We start from the raw sequence: 16,848 nt of genomic DNA, 5'->3' as shown, positions 1-16,848 counted from the left end.
ACTGTGTGAGCTCAGTTAAAGCAAAGTACCACACCTTGGCAAGGACCTTTATTAGAATGAGCTTCACTAGGCTGAAAGTTGAAGAGCAGGTTTGAGGAGTTGAATGGAGCAGCACAAATGTGTGTTTCTGTAGTGCAGCTTTGAAGCAGTACAGGAGAGACTTAGTTGACAGGGAAAGGAGGAAGGAAGTGGTAGGAGACTTTCTTATTGCAACTTTCAGGAAATACTGAAAATGAAACTAGGAAAAATTCTTCCTTATGCACAACAGTTACTGCAGAGTTTTCCATTTTTGTTTTGATAGGTAATGTTAGCAAATCAATCTTATATTTAAGGATCTTAGTTTATCCCAGGTTTTATTTGTAAACCCAGTTTTGGGACCTCAGGTTGCTACATTAAGATGTGGAGAAATTTCTTCGAAATAAAAATTCTCTTTCAGGTTTTTCATGGTTTCCCTCAAGAAGAAAGTGAAGCTTTCTTTGATCACTACTTCCCCTATAAATGCCCTGTGCCCAGTGTTCCCTCTAACAGGGATTCCCAGATGTTGTTGACTACAACTGCCACAATCCCCAAGCAAAAGCCATTGCTACTGGGGATTCTGGGAGTTGTAGTCAACAACATCTGGGAATCCCGATTAGAAGGAAGACTGCCTGTGCCACCTGAAAATATGTCCCTGTGGACTGCACAGCCCTTACCATCATCTAAGAAAGCTCCCTGCTAGGGGTGTCCAGAATGTTCCGAGTTAGAAAGTTTTGTGCTTGGAATGTGCTGTTTTGAGTATTCTGAGCTTGGAACAGAATGCCCATAAAAAGGGGGTCCTATTCCAACTTTGGAATGTTCCGACTTTGAAAAAGATTTAATTAATATAGTGAGAGGGCGGTGCTGGGGTTGGCAAGAGGTACATTTGACATTAAATGAATCCAAGCGCTTACATGTACTTATTAATTGAAGCTCTCTTGTTGGTACCTTTAACATTAAAGTCATCAAAGCTCTTCTTAGTTACCAGCACTAATGTGCTGGGCTGACACTGCATATGTTGCTGACCACACAAATGGCCTCCGTGTGATCTCCAGAGATGCACAACCACATGGGATGACGGCCAGAGCGATGTGGCAGTGGCTTGTAGTGCCGGCCCAGCTTGTTACCATTGGTGACGAAGAAAAGCTTCAGTGTAAGAGAGTTTCGATTAACCTAAAGTTTCCTGTAAGCGCTTGGGTTAATTTAATGTTAAATATACCTCTTGCCCCTTACTATCTTAATTACAAATATTTTAAAAGCTGGAGCACTCAGAACGTTCCAAATGGAACGGGCTTGTTCCGTGGAAACACTAGATTGTCCTGATGTTCTGGTCAGAAAGTTCAGTCCATTTTGCATTCTGCTCCAAGCTTTGAAAAGAACCCCAAACCCATTCTGTGCACACACGTACTCTCTGCAGTGCAGGTGTGTCTTTCTGTCATGAATCCACTTTGCTAGGATGTCAGCCAGTGTGTGCAGTACAGCTCTATTAAAATGAAAGGGAGTTTGACTTCAAGGAGATAACCCATTGCTATTAGGTTACATTTTAAAAAGCAGAGATGTAGCCAGCTTCTCTTGAGGAAATCTAGGATGCTGAAGAAAATAGTGCCTAAATGCAGTGTCTCAGCAGTTGCTAGTCAATTCTGGGCACATCACCTTCTTAAAACATCTGGGTTGCCATTACTGCTTTTCTGCTCTATGACCTTGGGTCTAGGTTGTACCTCCTTTCTCTGAAGAACCTAGGAATAACAGCCAAATCAACAGCAGTGTTGTTTACATGGAGTGTTCTCTCTAATTTTTTTCATCTGTGTGCGGGATGAGTTTTGTTCTGGGAGGCAGTATCAAGGCAGTGTGTGTGCATGTGCATTTGGAATGGGGCCTTCCTGACTCAACCTGAGCGGGATCTAAAATTAACTGAGCGGACATCAAAAAACTTGTGAGCATGCGCACACCTTAGAGAAAACACTGAGCCCTGTTTATATGTGGGAGTGGGAGACACAAACTTGGACTATCCATATTCCTTGGTCAGTCAGGCTTTTGGATTAATGAACTATGATCCATAATTCACAATGTAAAGTTATTATCTCCAAGGATAATTCCCTTTATTTGAAGAAAACATCTGCCAATTGTGCAAATGACTCCATGGCAGTTGAACAGAATTACACATTGTTTTATTTAGAGGTGTGTGTGAATCATTTTTTGCAATTCGATCAACCTCAAATCAAACTAAAAAAACCCAAACCCAAATTGATTCATCAAACCAGTCGGCCATAGCTGACTGAATTGGAAATCTGTGCCACTACCAACAGAGTTGCCTTATCGTGAGAGGCTAATTAAAGCAAACAAAAGTTCTGCAGTTTAGACCATCAAAAGGAAATCTTTGGACTAGCAAAAAATCCCTTCTAAAAAGAAATATGAGACAAACTACTGGTGAAATTGAATAGTAAAAGAGATAGTGAGGGAGTATCCTCTACAAAGGCACTGTCACAAGGACAGAGATGGAAATCATAAGGTCCTTTCTTGAAGTGGCTATCTAAAGCTGCAGACAGCATTTGTTGCATTCTTAACCTGGTCAATACATTTCTTAAGAATAGGGCTAGAAATAATTTGTTTCTAGTTTGAAATTAATAATTTGAGGCAACTTGTTGTTAGAGACAGCACATAAATTAACTTGAATGGATACATTACCAGCCTAGATTTGAAAATTTGTTTTGTGGACAGATTATTCAGGGAGAACATGCTCTAGGGCAAAACCAAGAAGGCAAATTTGTTAAACACATCTTTGAAACAGTGTGGTATATTTAAAAGTGCTGATCTGCATTTGTTCCAGAAGGTACAGTTTAGGCAACCTGGTTTTGGGAATGACATCACCTTAATCCAAAAGTTGAACATTCTGATAAAGATGTTTGATTTAACAGGCAAAATACCAGTTTCAGATCATAATAGGAAAACAGTTGTGTCTCTGGGTACTCTAAGAATAGTTCTTGCCAATTTATTTTGGAAGTATTAGCATGCAAATCCCAGATCTCAACTCCATAAGTGAAATATTGATTAATTTTATTCTAAGGAGCTGTCAGATTGGCAGTATTTGGTGGCACCATTTGTATGCCAGAATATTAAAATCACATTTAGTTGTTGCTTGACTTTTACTAAACTTTTAATGAGCAAGCTAGCTTCCAGGTGAAGAAAATAATGTATCTAGGTACCAATAGGAAAACTCTTGTCTAATAATATGGTACCCAGTTCTCTACTTGTATCTGGTGTACCAAAGTTTCTCCATAATTAATGGTTAGCAAGCTTTTATAACAACATTGGCTCAAGGTTGACAACAATCCGTACAACCTAATCTGAGTGTGGGAGATAAGAATCATATCAGCATTAAGTAAGGGCAGTTTTCTTTTTCAGAGTTTTATTGGGAAGAAATAATCTCTTTATTTGAAAACGATATTGTTCACAGATTAAAGAGTAGTGGAGCAAGGACACAGTCTTAACACTGCAACTCACTGGAATATTTTCATACAAAAGACTAACAACTCACTTTACCAGAGCCAAGAGCCACCAATCAATACTAGTATTGGCTAGTTTGGGGAGTATTAGTAACAAAACCCTAAATGGAAGGTGTCTATAGTGCTGAAGCAGAAAAGCCCTCTGAAACATCTTATGCAGTACAGTGTTGTGACAAGTTACCTCTTGCTTGTGGGCTTCCCAGAGGCATCTGATGGGCCTTTGTGTGAGACAGGATGCTGGACTAGATAGGCCTTGGGCCTGATCCAGCAGGGCTGTTCTTTTGTTCTTATCAGAAGTCAAGGTTAGTCACCAGGTACTATATTGGGCAGCAGCGATATAGGAAGATACTGAAAGGCATCATCTCATACTGTGTGGGAGATGGCAGTGGTAAACTCCTCCTGTATATCACCAAAGAATACCACATGGCTCTGTGGTTGCCAGGAGTCGACACCAACTCAACGGCACAACTTTACTTTACTTTACCTTCTTCAAGGTCTATTGATTTATTTAGCAACCCAAGAAGGGCACTCGATGTTTCTGTGGACTTTTTATGGCAGGCATCCCCAAACTGCGGCCCTCCAGATGTTGATTAACTACAACTTCCAGCATACCCAGTCACAAAAAGTTGTGTCTAGGGATGCTGGGAGTTGTAGTTCAGCCACATCTGGAGGGCCGCAGTTTAGGGATGCCTGATTTATGGTGTCACATTCAGTGTTTTTATCAAGAAGTACTTCTTGTCCATTGATGGGAATTCTGCCTTGGGCCAGAATTTGCTAGTTTCTGCCCACCTTCTCTTTGTTTTGGAGATCTGACCACAGCTGCTCCTTTTATAAAGAAGCACCTCTGGAGCCAAGTGGGTAGGCATCCTCTCTAGCTGCTGCTTCTCCCTATATCAAGTGTAAGCCCAAGATGGAAGTAAAACCAGCTCCTCAGCAACAAACTGGATCTTTCTTTTTCCAAGCTCCTTCCTTTAGAGCTGTCCCTTCTCTTTATGGGGAAATAACCTTCCAGCCGCTCCATGACTTTCTAACTAAGCCCCTTTTTTCCAGGCATATTCTTTTTCTTCTGGGTTTTAGGCAGGGCCAGTGTCTGGAGCTAGCCAATTTGGGCACTGACTGAGGACCCACAATCAACTTTTAGGGTCTCAGGGCCTATATGGGAGGTCCTGGGAGTAGGGACCAGGGTCCTGCCCTCTTCTTCACTGAAGAAGAGGGCACCCCCCTAGGGCCCCCTGCAATGACCCATGGGACTCTGGGAGGAAGACCAAATTGTTGAGAGGGAGGGGAGCTGCTGCTGAGAGAGTTGGCAGTCACTTCTCTCCATCCCACCTTCTCCCTCCGTGAATGGGTGTGTGTGTGTTATGGTAGCAGTTTTTCCTGAGGAAGAAGAGCTGCTTCTGCCTCCACTATATCCTGCCATCCTCCTGTTTGCAACATAGAAGGACCTCCTGGCCACCCTCCTGCCAGCCACTGCACTGTCTTCCCTCCCCATTCTGGGTGAATTGGGTAGGCTTGTGGGGGACACACTGGAGGAGCAGAAGCACCCAACGGCCCAATGCATGGCTTTGCCTAAGGCCTTCAGCAACTTGATGCTATTCTGTTCTAGGTCATTGCACTCACACTTTCCTCTGATCTGACTGAAACCAGGGTCAGTGTTATGGAAACTTTAATATGCTTTTACATTTTAAACTCTTAATTTTTACAACTAACCTCTTGCATAACTAATCTTAACTGCAAAGTGTAATATTTTTGCTTGATGAACTAAAAATAAAACCAGCAAATTATTAAAAGTCACTACCAACCTTCCACCCCCAGTAAAATGACTATGAAACATCTCAACCAGCAAATGGCATTTCAGAAGAACATCAGACTTCTTTGCTTCTGAGTTTCTAAATATATTTGATTAATTTCATTAAAACAAAGCAAACCTTTTGAAAAATCCTGTGTATGTTAGTCCTACATTCTTTCTGTAGGTTTACTTGTGTTTTATTGCATTTGTATTTGGTTCTAATTACATGAACCACCCTGAGAGGGTGGCATACAAGTACTGTAGATAAATGTGAGGCTCAACTTCTCCTTTTTCTTACTGACTTGCCTGTTACCTCATGATGAATGCATATGTGCCCCAGTACCCATCTACTCCCAGTCTTCTGTCCTCTGTATTATTATTGCTATAATAAGAATAAGAATATGTAAGCATTGCTTTTCAACAACAACAAAAAGTTCTTAATGTGGTTTACATAGCAAAGGGTATAAGGAAATGATTCCCTGTCCCAAAAGGGCTCCCAATCTAAAGCACAAACATGCGCACACACGTGCACGCACGCGCACACACACACACACACCCCAGCAACAGCCACTAGAGAGATGCTATGCTGAGCTGAATAGAGACAGTATAGTGTACTTCCTCTGTCTATCACCCTTGACCTCCACCCCCATGTACAGCTAGGAAATGCCATTCTCCTTAAGAACTGTTACAGTACTAAGTTACACAGCCCTGCACAAGTCATGCAACTTGGCAACAATAATTAACTGTGGGGCGGGGGCCGGCAGGCACCAAGATCATTCCTCTCACCCAGGGTGCTTTTTATTCTAACCCTGGCTAGATATGTCTAACTTTGAGGACACTTATTTATTCATGATGTTGCTTTTTCTTTCTTTCCGATTGACTGTTTGTTTTCTTTTCTAGGATGCTCTTCTTTCCTATAAGGAAATCTTCCTGCAGTATTTGAACAAAATAAGAAATGTTGTGAATGAAAAGTGTACTGGGACTGAACCCTGGCAACTGATAACAACAACAGTGGTTGCTACTCTCCTGGTCGTGTGGCTACACATGTTCCTTTTCCAGCCAGAGAGTAAGTGGCCTGTATATCTAATGTGAGGAATGTGGGCACTGCCTATAATGCTTTTGGGTAGCCTCGTGGTGTTTTATCTGTGCTTTTCTAACAGGGTTTCTTAGTCTTGGTATAAATCTTTATTTGGCTGAAGTCTGCTGTCAAAGTAGAGAGTAGACCTTTCTGAGATACTAGAGCAGGAGTTCAGTGAGAAAGTTAGCTGCTGGCCCTCGTGGTAGGAATGAAAAATGTAACCGCAAACCTATAAAGGAATGGAAGGGAGATTATCTTAAAAGCTGAAATGGATTTTATTTCACTCCCTTCATTTCCAAGCCTAGATGTCATATTTTTCCAGCAGCCAAATCAGGTTTTGAAGTGAAATGTTGTAGAATAAAGACTGCATGTCCACCAAATGTATTTTGACATTGACAATGTTCATGAAGACAACATGCAGAACTAGGTTTGTAAATGCAACCAGATATGCAAATTACCATGGCCTTTGCAGTTTAGGGTTATCTTTAACCTGACTTTTCATACTGAACAAATTACATACCATGTAATGGATGTGGCCATTCTAGTTATGTGTAGGAGAAAGTGTATGCAAGAAGAGGGGGTCTTACTTCTTAGCAGTTAGTGTTTTAAATACAGACTTGTTTGAAAACACGCATTTGTGAGCATACTACAGGCAACAATCTGGTTTTTAATTTAGCAAAGAAGCCTAGTTTTTAAAACACCATTAATTACATTTTTTTTTGTTTCTATTTGAGTGGTGAGTTTTTCCTTTAGAACATTTCCAAATGTGCTCTGAGCCTTGTTCAAACTATAATAGACTTTTAAGTATATTTTTCCATTTCTATGTAGTCTCCTTTAACAGGTAGGAATTTGAAATGCTTCAGGGAATTCTTTTAATAGTGCCAGTGTAGTGTAAAGATATGGGCCTATGTGCTAGTTAATTCATGTAGTTAATTCTCTCTCCTCCTATTCCAGAGCATCTGATAGGGCAGAGATTCCCAAGTGTACCTTTTCTGTTGCAAAACTTCAGCTCAGATACACCAGAAAGAGGGAGAGAATCTGAACGCACGGTTGCACACACACGCACACCCCTGCATATACACAATGGGAACGTGTCTCATTAATTTCAATAAGACTGCTTATGAGCAGTGCAGCTGCAGTGTGCAAAGGCAGGAGGGCTCTGAGTACCCCCCCCCCACCTGCCTTCCAGGAGCTGTTCAAGAAAATGGGAAATGGGCCCAAGCTTAGCATCTTGGTGTCTAGTTCTAGGATGTGCCTGCGCATGATTGTAGCTTTGCACTGCAACATAATACCAAAATGCAGTCCTTGCAAAAGTATGCACTGGCGTACATACTTCCCCCTCCCCCCATTTGGTCTGCCTCCTCCCATTCAGCCTTTAAAACTTATTTGAAGGCATTTCATGCTGTTCTTGTTTTGTACACTGTCCTGAGTCTGTGGATTGGGCAGTATATTAAATCTTCTAAGAAATAAAATAAATAAATAAATAAATAAATAATGCTATAAAAGGTAATGTGGGTGGCTCTGAACTGCTTGCACCACTGAGGGCATTTAAAACAATGCCTACAGTGTTGCAGAACAGGGGTAGAGCACTACACCTTAACATTGCACAATTGTACTTACACAACGCTCTTAATCTTACATTATTGCCAAAGTATGTAATGCTGCGAAAGTGAGATTGTGCCATTCTAAGTAGTAGTGCAGTAGCCCTGTTCCACGACACCATGGGTATTGTTAGATGCCTGCAGAGATGCTAGTGGTTCAGAACTGGCTGTGTTACTCTGAACAGTGTGTCAACCACAGGAGAACCTCATTATACATGTATTCTATATCCGTGGTTTCACATATTTGTGGGTCTCTAATTGACACTCAGTTTCAGTATCTGTGGATACTAAAGGGTTAAAACCCATTTATCTGTGGTTCCTAGAGGGCTGGAAGTGACTGCCGATGTCACTTCCACCCTTCATTTTGAAACCAGGAGCCATTTTGTGGCTCGTTTTTTTTGGAGAATTTTTTTCCTGTGATTTTTGTGTGTGTGGTTTTGGGGGGCATTTGGAGGTCTGGGGGGCACAAGGAGACCCCATAGAGCAAGGTAGAGTGTTTTTTTGGCTATTATTTTGCAATTTTTCTGCCATTTTCACCTCTTCTTAATAAAACAAACAGTTTCAAGCAATTTTTTTTCATTTTGGGAGGCATTTCACAGTCTGGTGGGGAGAAGACAAGGAGACACTGCGGATCACACTACAGTAGGGTTTTTTTGTGGGTTCCCCCCCCCTTTTCTCGCTGGTTTTTGGTGTTTTTACAGCTTTTTTGTTCATTCTGGAACCTAACTCCCCCTCTACCCATAGGAATAATGCCTTGTTACTTGCGGTTTTGATATTCACAGTGTTAGGAGAGGAATGGAAACCCCATGAGTAATGAGGTTCTCCTGTACTGTGCTGTTGTTCCATTGCCTGCAGTTTACCAAGCCATGCGTGCAGTTGTGATCAGAGTGGGCTGTGCACAGGTGACAGAGTGTTTTGTGGAGCCTGGATGACCAGGTGTCTGGGTATTTTGTAGTCCTAAATATTTACCCACTTATGGTAGAATGCAAACGGGGGAGGGGGTCTACCTAATTAAGCAACAGTTTTCTGTGTGTCATGGAAAACCTTTGCTTACCTTTAAAAACTTACAGGGATTTGGGTATATGGCATATTGTGGCTTCTGTGAGGTACTGGATGAACATTACCGAACTCTGTGAGAGAACTCTCAGCTGTTCTCTGTTGATGCAATTTAATGAAATGTATGGAATGTGTAAAATGAAGCTATAACCACTGTCTGGTAGCCTTCTTCTCTATTTCTTTTCCCCTTTTCACATTCTGAAATGCTTCAAATGCTATTATCTTATATTTGGAAGCAGCGGGCTTGTAAAACCTTTTTTTTTTTGGTATGCTTCCTTCCTAGGCTTAATGTCACGAATTAAAAAAAAGTTCTTCAGAGTTGTACGAAAATTGCCTTTTATTGGTGCTGTGGTAAGTCTTTAAGCAATGAGATATTAGTTTGGTTAATTTGGTAGCAAGACAATTATTTATTGTTCTTTCAATTGAATTTCTGTCTAGAGACCCCAAACAGTTTAAAGTTAGTAAGGCAACAATACTTACAACATTTGAATACAATACAATTTGATTAAAATATCTTTAGGGCTATAGCCAGTTTTAAACCAATGAAATCTCAATGCACCATTGACTCTTCCCTTCCTTAGCAGTCTTCAAAAGACTTCCTAATTTTGAAAAGACATTCTTATCTAATGACTATACCTAAAAATGGAAGAGGCAGAGGCGCTCTTACTCCTGGACTTCTGGGCTGAAGTCCCCACACCTGGGGGCCTCCAAATGCTTTTTAGTCTGTCCCGGGCGGTGTGGTCACAATGTGTTAAAAATATTGTGTTAGGCCTCTAAAGGCCTTTAAGTCCAGGCTCCAAAATTACCTAGGTGCACCTCTGGGAAGGGGTCAGGTGTGCTTGTGGAGGCAGTTGCCAAGAATGTTTCGTACACTTGCAGAAGATGGCAAAAGAAAGATTGCCAGCCAGTTTTGGTACCCAGGGGAGTTCATATGGGAACCCCCCTAATACTACTATATAATAATATTGGAGTACCTGAAAAGCTTCATATATAAAAATTTCCCATTGTATTACAGTTTCCAGTTGAGAGCTTTGATGTCCATATTAAGGTTTTTGAAGAGTTAATTTTTGAGTCTCTCCCCTGAAGATATAAGAGATGAGTGCTACAAAGTTCATAGTGAATTATTTTTCTGACGGACCTCTGATGATTGCATAAATAAAACATTGATCTGGAATAGTAAGATAGTTAGCAGTCCTTTGTGTAATTTATATTCCAGGTTGCTCGGTAATTGCAGTACAGGTGGACCTTGCTATATGCAGTACTGCTGTTTGCAGTTCTGCGCATCTGTGGGTGCCTAATTGACACCCAACCTCATTATCTGTGGATGCAAAGGGGTTAAAATGCATATATCCGCGGCTTTGGGATGTCCAGAAATGATCTTGCAGGTCATTTCCAGCTGCCATTTCGTGAAGATGAGCCATTTTGTGGCACATATGGTTTTTTAAAAGCATCCCTCCCCTCAAGATTTTTTGCTGAAAAAATGGGAATTTGGGACTTGGGGGAGGGGACATTCCTGGACAGCTGGAGACTCTCAGAGCACGGCAGGGCACTTTATTTGGCTTATTTTCATGCTGCCCCCACCGCTCCCCACCCAATTTTTTGCCAATTTTCCAGCCTCCAGAAACCTACACCCCCGCCCAATACCTATTGCCACAATGCCCCATTATCTGCAGTTCCATTCTCCACAGTTGTAGTGGAGAGCAGAACCTCCATGGATAATGGGGTTCACTTGTATCTATATTCGGAGGTCTTAGAACTGAGTAGCAAGAGTAGGCTTTATAATTAAAATTGTATACATGTTACATTTTGTTACATTGTTGATACAATCTTCTACAAATATATATATATATTTCCAAATTGGAGAGTTATATGGAACCATTTATGATCCAAACTAATCTTTCTCTGTTGAGGGAAGTTCAAAACATGATTATCATATTGATCTGTAGTTGAGTGAATGCTCTGTTAACAGAGCTGGAAATGTTGCAAAAGTTCACTTGGCTGTTATCTCTATCAGTTGTGAAATAGGGGTGGGCAATATCCGATTCAGTATACACTGCAATTTTGAATAATATTACAAGGGGGTGGTGGATGAAACACTACAGGGCACTTAACTTAATTATGGTTGAATCTGACCTGGAACATGGAGTTAGAGAACACTGAAAACAAGTTATATGATCCCTCCCCCCGCCCTACTCAAATGGGGTATGATCTGTCCTGATTCCTTCTGTGGGTTGATTTCAGTTAAATCATGGAGGGAAGGACATTACCACCCCATACTGGAGTTTGTTTCTGTGATTATTCTAATTTAGGTTTATAGAGCTCAAGTTAGTGAGTTTTGGGTTGTGGTGGAGGAAACTTTGGCAATAATAAAGCAATGCGTATCAATGTTGAGACTCCTGTCCATGTGTGAGACCCAAGGCAATTGCAACCCCCTCTGCCCTAGCTCCTCAACAAGGACCTGTAGTCCATATCTGAAAAATCCAGAGCTTTTGATTCTGAGCTTTCACTTGGAATTTTGTGGGCTTCAGAAAGTGGGAAGTTTGCATGAACTGAAACAAGCCTCTCAATTGTTGTACCTCTTTGTTTGTTGATTGATTGTAGCTCTGTTCACATCTTCAAAATATGTATTCAGTGGAAGGTGTAGATAGAGCCCTGTACATGTACAGCTGGATAAATACCGGCTCTTCCTTGGGATCAAGAACTCTGCAAAAGTTCGTGTTCCTCTCTCTCTCTCTCTCTCTCTCTCTCTCTCTCTCTCTCTCACACACACACACACACACACACACACACACACACTCTTCACAGGGCTGAAATAATAGACATGCAATCCTGTAGTATAAAAAGGTGTGAGTGCGCAGTAGAAAGAAATAATTTTAAATGGCCACACTAAGGGCGCACATAAACAAATTAAATCCTAAACACCAAAACCCAGACTCCAGATTTCATAAAGATCTTATAGGATAGATTTAAAATGCACTAGAATCTGAATAGATGTCCAATCTTTAGCTGTTTTTGCAATGAATCTGCTATTTTATTACATCTCTGACAGAAAATATTCACCTTTTGGGGGGTACTTTTCTCTCCTTCTAGATACAAAAGTATTCTAACAAGGCCAAGGCTGATATGGCTTCCTCCTTGTCCTTCTTGAAAGATGCCAAGGTTTATGTCAAAACCCTACCAGAAAAAGGCCTGAGCCAGCCGGAAGTAATGCACAAGATACAAGAATACAGTTCTATGGGTATGGTTGTTAGTGTATGGTGATATATGTAAATTTGTTTCCCAGATGGCTTCATGAATGTAGTGTAAGTATATGGAAGAAGTAGTTTTAACTAATAGCTGCCAGGTTTCCTGTAAATTATGAAGAACTGTCCTTTTTTCTAAATGAATAAATCTGTTTATTTAATTTAGTATGTATATATGCGTTCATCGCTGGCTTAAGTTTTGGCACACTGGTTGCTGCTGGCCACGCTCCTTACACTGGTCACCCGCCTCTCCCTTCTCAAGCCACTGTAGCTTTTCAGTGTGTGGGGATGGATGTAGTTTTAACGCCATCCATACTGGTGCACTGAGAAGCTACAGCAGTGTGAGAAGGGAAGACAGTGAGTGTCAGGTGGGTGAGGCAATGTCCATGGGCAGGGTGGGAGGCCTGCCCTCGGCCGCTCCTCATTAGCAAGCTGCCCCAGTAGTATTAGAATAATGCCGTGAATTCCATGGTTATGAGGAAATCCTAAGCTGATTTAGAAAGCTTTGGTGTGTGTTCCACACCTGACATATTGTGAAAGAACACTTTTATTTTCTTTTGTATGGCTCCTGCTTTTCGCCTCCTCCGCTCTTCAATAACCAAAGCAGTTTGCATAGAAAAATAAATAATACATAAATAAGAAGGCTCCCTGTCCCCAAAGGGCTCACAGTCTAAAAAGAAACATAAGGTAGACACCAGCAACAGCCACTTGATGCTGTGCTGGGGTTGGATAGGGCCAGTTGCTCTCCCCCTGCCCTAGCAACATACCACAGTCTAGTTTTCACAAGCAGAGACACAACTCTGTCAGTTGCCTCACCATTGTTAAGTGATCAGAAGCGGGCTGCAGTACTGTGCACTCATTCCCCGCCGCTCCCTTCTAGAATATGAATGTTTGCCACCTGCTCTAACCAAGGTTCAGTATTGTTTGCTTAACTACAAATAAGAAACTAAGACTGCAGTCCTACATACACTTACTTGAGCTCAGTGGGACTTCTGAGCATCCATATGTAGGATTGCACTGTAGGAATGTTGACGTTTGCATCAGGCCAGTATGAGAATAAACCGTACATTATCAGCATTTTTGAAGACTTGAGAGATCTTATTTTTTTAACTTTATAATGGATACCTCCAAGTTTTAGTCTCTTGTGTTTCCAGGTGACGTGCACTGGGAAGATGGTAAAGTGTCGGGGGCCGTGTACAGTGGTGAAACAGAACTCACTAACCTGTTTGTGAAGGTAATGCAGCATGCTAATTGCTAGAAATGTATACATAACTTTGTTGAATGCAAACATGTAATTTTTTTTTTAAGCAACAGTAGTGTGAGTGAAATGGATTTTGTCCTGAAATATGTTTATTAAAATGCACGTGTTAAGCTTATTTATTTGAAGGTGAATGCAAACGTTTGGAGAAATGTGGGCTGAGAAAGGTGTTGGTGAAAAAACTAAGAATTAAAATAGATTTCTGCAAGGGGTAATTGGCAGGGCATTGCTGTCATACAGGGAAAAGTTGAGATAAACTGTTTTGACTGACCAGTATACTGACTGACTTCCCAAGGGCTGTATTTCAGCTGAGGCTGGTAATATAAGTTATTGGTTGTACAGTCATCCGTCGCCAACCACTAGGGTTCCATTCTGGCAAAACCTCACCATTGGCAAATTTGCAGTTGGCAAGGCATTAAAGTCTATAGGAAACGGGGTTGGGGAACCACAACTGCAATAAAAATGAAGGGGGAAAATGGCTATTTTTTTTTTTTAAATCCTGAAATATCACCATATTTATAAATGTAGTATCACCATATTTATCATATTTATGTACCGCCTGATAGATACATCTCTAGGTGGTGTCTGCAATCCAAATTACAATATAAAAACAAAAACAAACAAAACACTTTCACAGAGTAAAAAAGATTAAAAACAATTCAGAATGAAACAATTAAAATAATTCAACAGGATAAAAACTGTTAAACAGTTTAAAATTGATTTTAATTAGAAGCCTGAGAAAACAAGTGTGTCTTATGGTATTTTTAAAAGCAAGCAGAGACGGAGAAATTCTTGTTTTGACAAGGAGTGCATTCCAAAGCCCTAGGGCAGCCACAGAGAAGGTCCAGCTCTCAGTTGCCACCAGACGAGTGGGCGGCAGCTGTAACTGGATCTTCCCAGATGATTTTAAAAGGTGGCAGGGTTCATAACAAAGAAAGTCGGCTCTTAAGTACCCTGGATCTAAGCTGTTCAGGGCTTTATAGGTAATGACCAGCATTTTGTATTTTGCTTGGAAACATATTGCCAGCCAGGGCAATTCTTTCAGAATTGGTGTTATATGGTCTCTTCGTGTTGTCCCAGAGACCAACCTGGCTTCCGCATTCTGTACCAGTTGTAGTTTCTGGATTATGTATGAAGGCAGCCCCGCGTAGAGTGCATTACAGTAGTCAAACCTGGAGGTCACCAGCATATATACTACTATTTTAAGGTCATTACTTGCAGAAATGGGTATAGCTGATGTATCAGCCAAAATTGTTAAAAAGCACTCCTTGGCCTGAGAGACCAGAGAGAGTTTTGGATCCAGGAGTACTCCCAAGCTACGTACCTGATCTTTCAGGGGGAGTATAACCCCATCCAGAACAGGCAGTTCTAAACCATCTGTTGGGTTTTGATACAACCCCCCCCCCCAATCAGTACCTCTGTCTCATTTGGATTCAACTTCAGTTTGTTTTCCTTCATCCAGCCAATGACTGTCTCCAGGCAGGAATTTAGGGAAGTTATGCCATTTCTTGATGAAGTTGATAGGGAGAAATTGATTTGGGTGTCATCAGCATATTATAGTGCCCTGCTGGTCTTGTGGCAAATTGCTTCGGTTTGGGCAAATTGCATTCAAAATGTAAATAGCAAAGTGCCCAGCAGGGAGAGCAGTCTCACAAAAAGTAAAAACTGGAAAATACAGATTTATGATCAAGGATCAGATTAATCAGATACTATTATTTTAAAAATACAGTCAATTATCAGACAATAATAACAGCAATAGATGCCAATCTAACTAACAATCCCATTAACTCAGGCTGTAGCTTGCTGATAGCAAAACCATGTTTTGCAGCATTTAAAGAAATGGCATCATTATTATCAGACAATAAAATTTGTAAATAGAAAGCATCCGAGTGCCCTGGATATTTTGACAGCAATGGTAAGATTAAGTGAGCCCGGGCGCTGGAAAATACATCAACCTTTTTATGCCAGACAAACGACGTTATAGCAATGAATTGCAGCAATTAAATCTGAAACAAAGCTTCAGAAATGTGAACGGCACCCTGCTGTCAGCTCAGGGACTGCGATGTCACAGCACAGGAAGTGCAAAAGCACATTTGGAGATACGTCGTGACTCTGTTGCAGGGTCTAATCTGGAAAGTATTCAAGTGGGAAAAGTTGGGAGTTTGCATAGGTTTCCTGATGTTGCTATTTTCATTTGCAGGGCTGCCTGTACTGGCTGGTTTAAACATGATATAACAGATGTTTCTGAACAGATAAGGCATTGCTTTGACCACTTCTGATGAGAAATGGCTGAAGAAATAGGTTGCTTGTTTAGAAGATGTTGTAGATTGTAGGTGACCAACCTACAGTGGCATAAAAAGCAGGGGTTTATAGGAGTACAAAGACCTCTGGGTCTGGCTATGCCTGTATTTCTACCCAGCTCTCCTGTGTTTGCTGCTGCCTCCTTCCCAACTCAATGAACTAGAGGTAAAACAAGGCACAGGAAGCCTATATCCGTCTTGTATGTGCATTCGAGTGGCACACTCGCATAATTTGGATTAGTCACACTTGCTAGAAAGGTTGGCCACCATAGCTGTAGACCAATGCCAACTTGTGTTGTAGAATTGTTTGGAAAAAGTTTTGTTTTATCTATCTATCTATCTATCTGGCGCATAACTATAATAGGGCAAGGGGAGACAGTTGTCTGGGGGCCCACTGCCTTGGGCGGCCGCAAGAGGCAAGTCCAGCCGCACACCCGCCCGGGCTTCCTTCAGTTGTATTCGTCCTCCAAAACTGATGTGAGTGTTAAGACCTGGAGCTACCAGAACACCATGTCTTTTCCTAGTACCATTAAATGACTTGCATCATTCACAATTTACAAAACCTTAAAAAAAAATTAAGATGATGTTTTATTGTGGCACATAGGTTAAGATTTCTTTACTTCATGAGCTGAGCTTCGGTGAGGGAGGGCCCATTTTAAAATCTTGTCTCTGGACCCACTACAACCTTGCTACGACCCTCCTATCTATCTGTTGACTGAGATTCTATGTAGGGTGTTATATAAATACGATAGGCTGGCTGGCTGGCTGGCTGGCTGGCTGGAGGAACTGAAGACCAACTGTTAAGATGAATGCAAAAAATGTTTTGGGGTAGTTGTATGAGTTCAGTGTTGGCTTCTCTATGAACTGTGCAGTGAGTGTAGGATCAGATGCTTGTATAAAACCAAATGTTAGTTACATGCATCTTTTTATTTGATTGTTCTTCAGGATCTGCTTTAAATTTTTGATATCAGGATTGCGTTTAAACGGCTAAAAATATTAAAATTCT

The 16,848-nt window shown here is 41.2% G+C and overlaps 1 protein-coding gene across 4 annotated transcripts in view; it reads left to right on the top strand.

Moving 5' to 3' along the window:
• SGPL1 (sphingosine-1-phosphate lyase 1) overlaps positions 1 to 16,848 on the top strand; it is a 60,870-nt gene that overhangs the window by 13,137 nt on the left and 30,885 nt on the right. For all 4 annotated transcript variants that reach the window (XM_053306049.1, XM_053306046.1, XM_053306050.1 and 1 more), the window contains exons 2-5: positions 6,208 to 6,373; positions 9,326 to 9,393; positions 12,133 to 12,280; positions 13,439 to 13,518. In XM_053306049.1, coding sequence (XP_053162024.1) covers positions 6,208 to 6,373; positions 9,326 to 9,393; positions 12,133 to 12,280; positions 13,439 to 13,518 — 462 coding nt within the window. The remainder of the gene's footprint in view (positions 1 to 6,207; positions 6,374 to 9,325; positions 9,394 to 12,132; positions 12,281 to 13,438; positions 13,519 to 16,848) is intronic.

This window comes from Hemicordylus capensis, chromosome 3 (assembly GCF_027244095.1).
Source record: "Hemicordylus capensis ecotype Gifberg chromosome 3, rHemCap1.1.pri, whole genome shotgun sequence".
NCBI classification, from domain to species: domain Eukaryota; kingdom Metazoa; phylum Chordata; class Lepidosauria; order Squamata; family Cordylidae; genus Hemicordylus; species Hemicordylus capensis.
The sequence above is the reverse complement of the archived record's forward strand: the minus strand, read 5'-3'. Positions and strand labels throughout refer to the sequence as shown.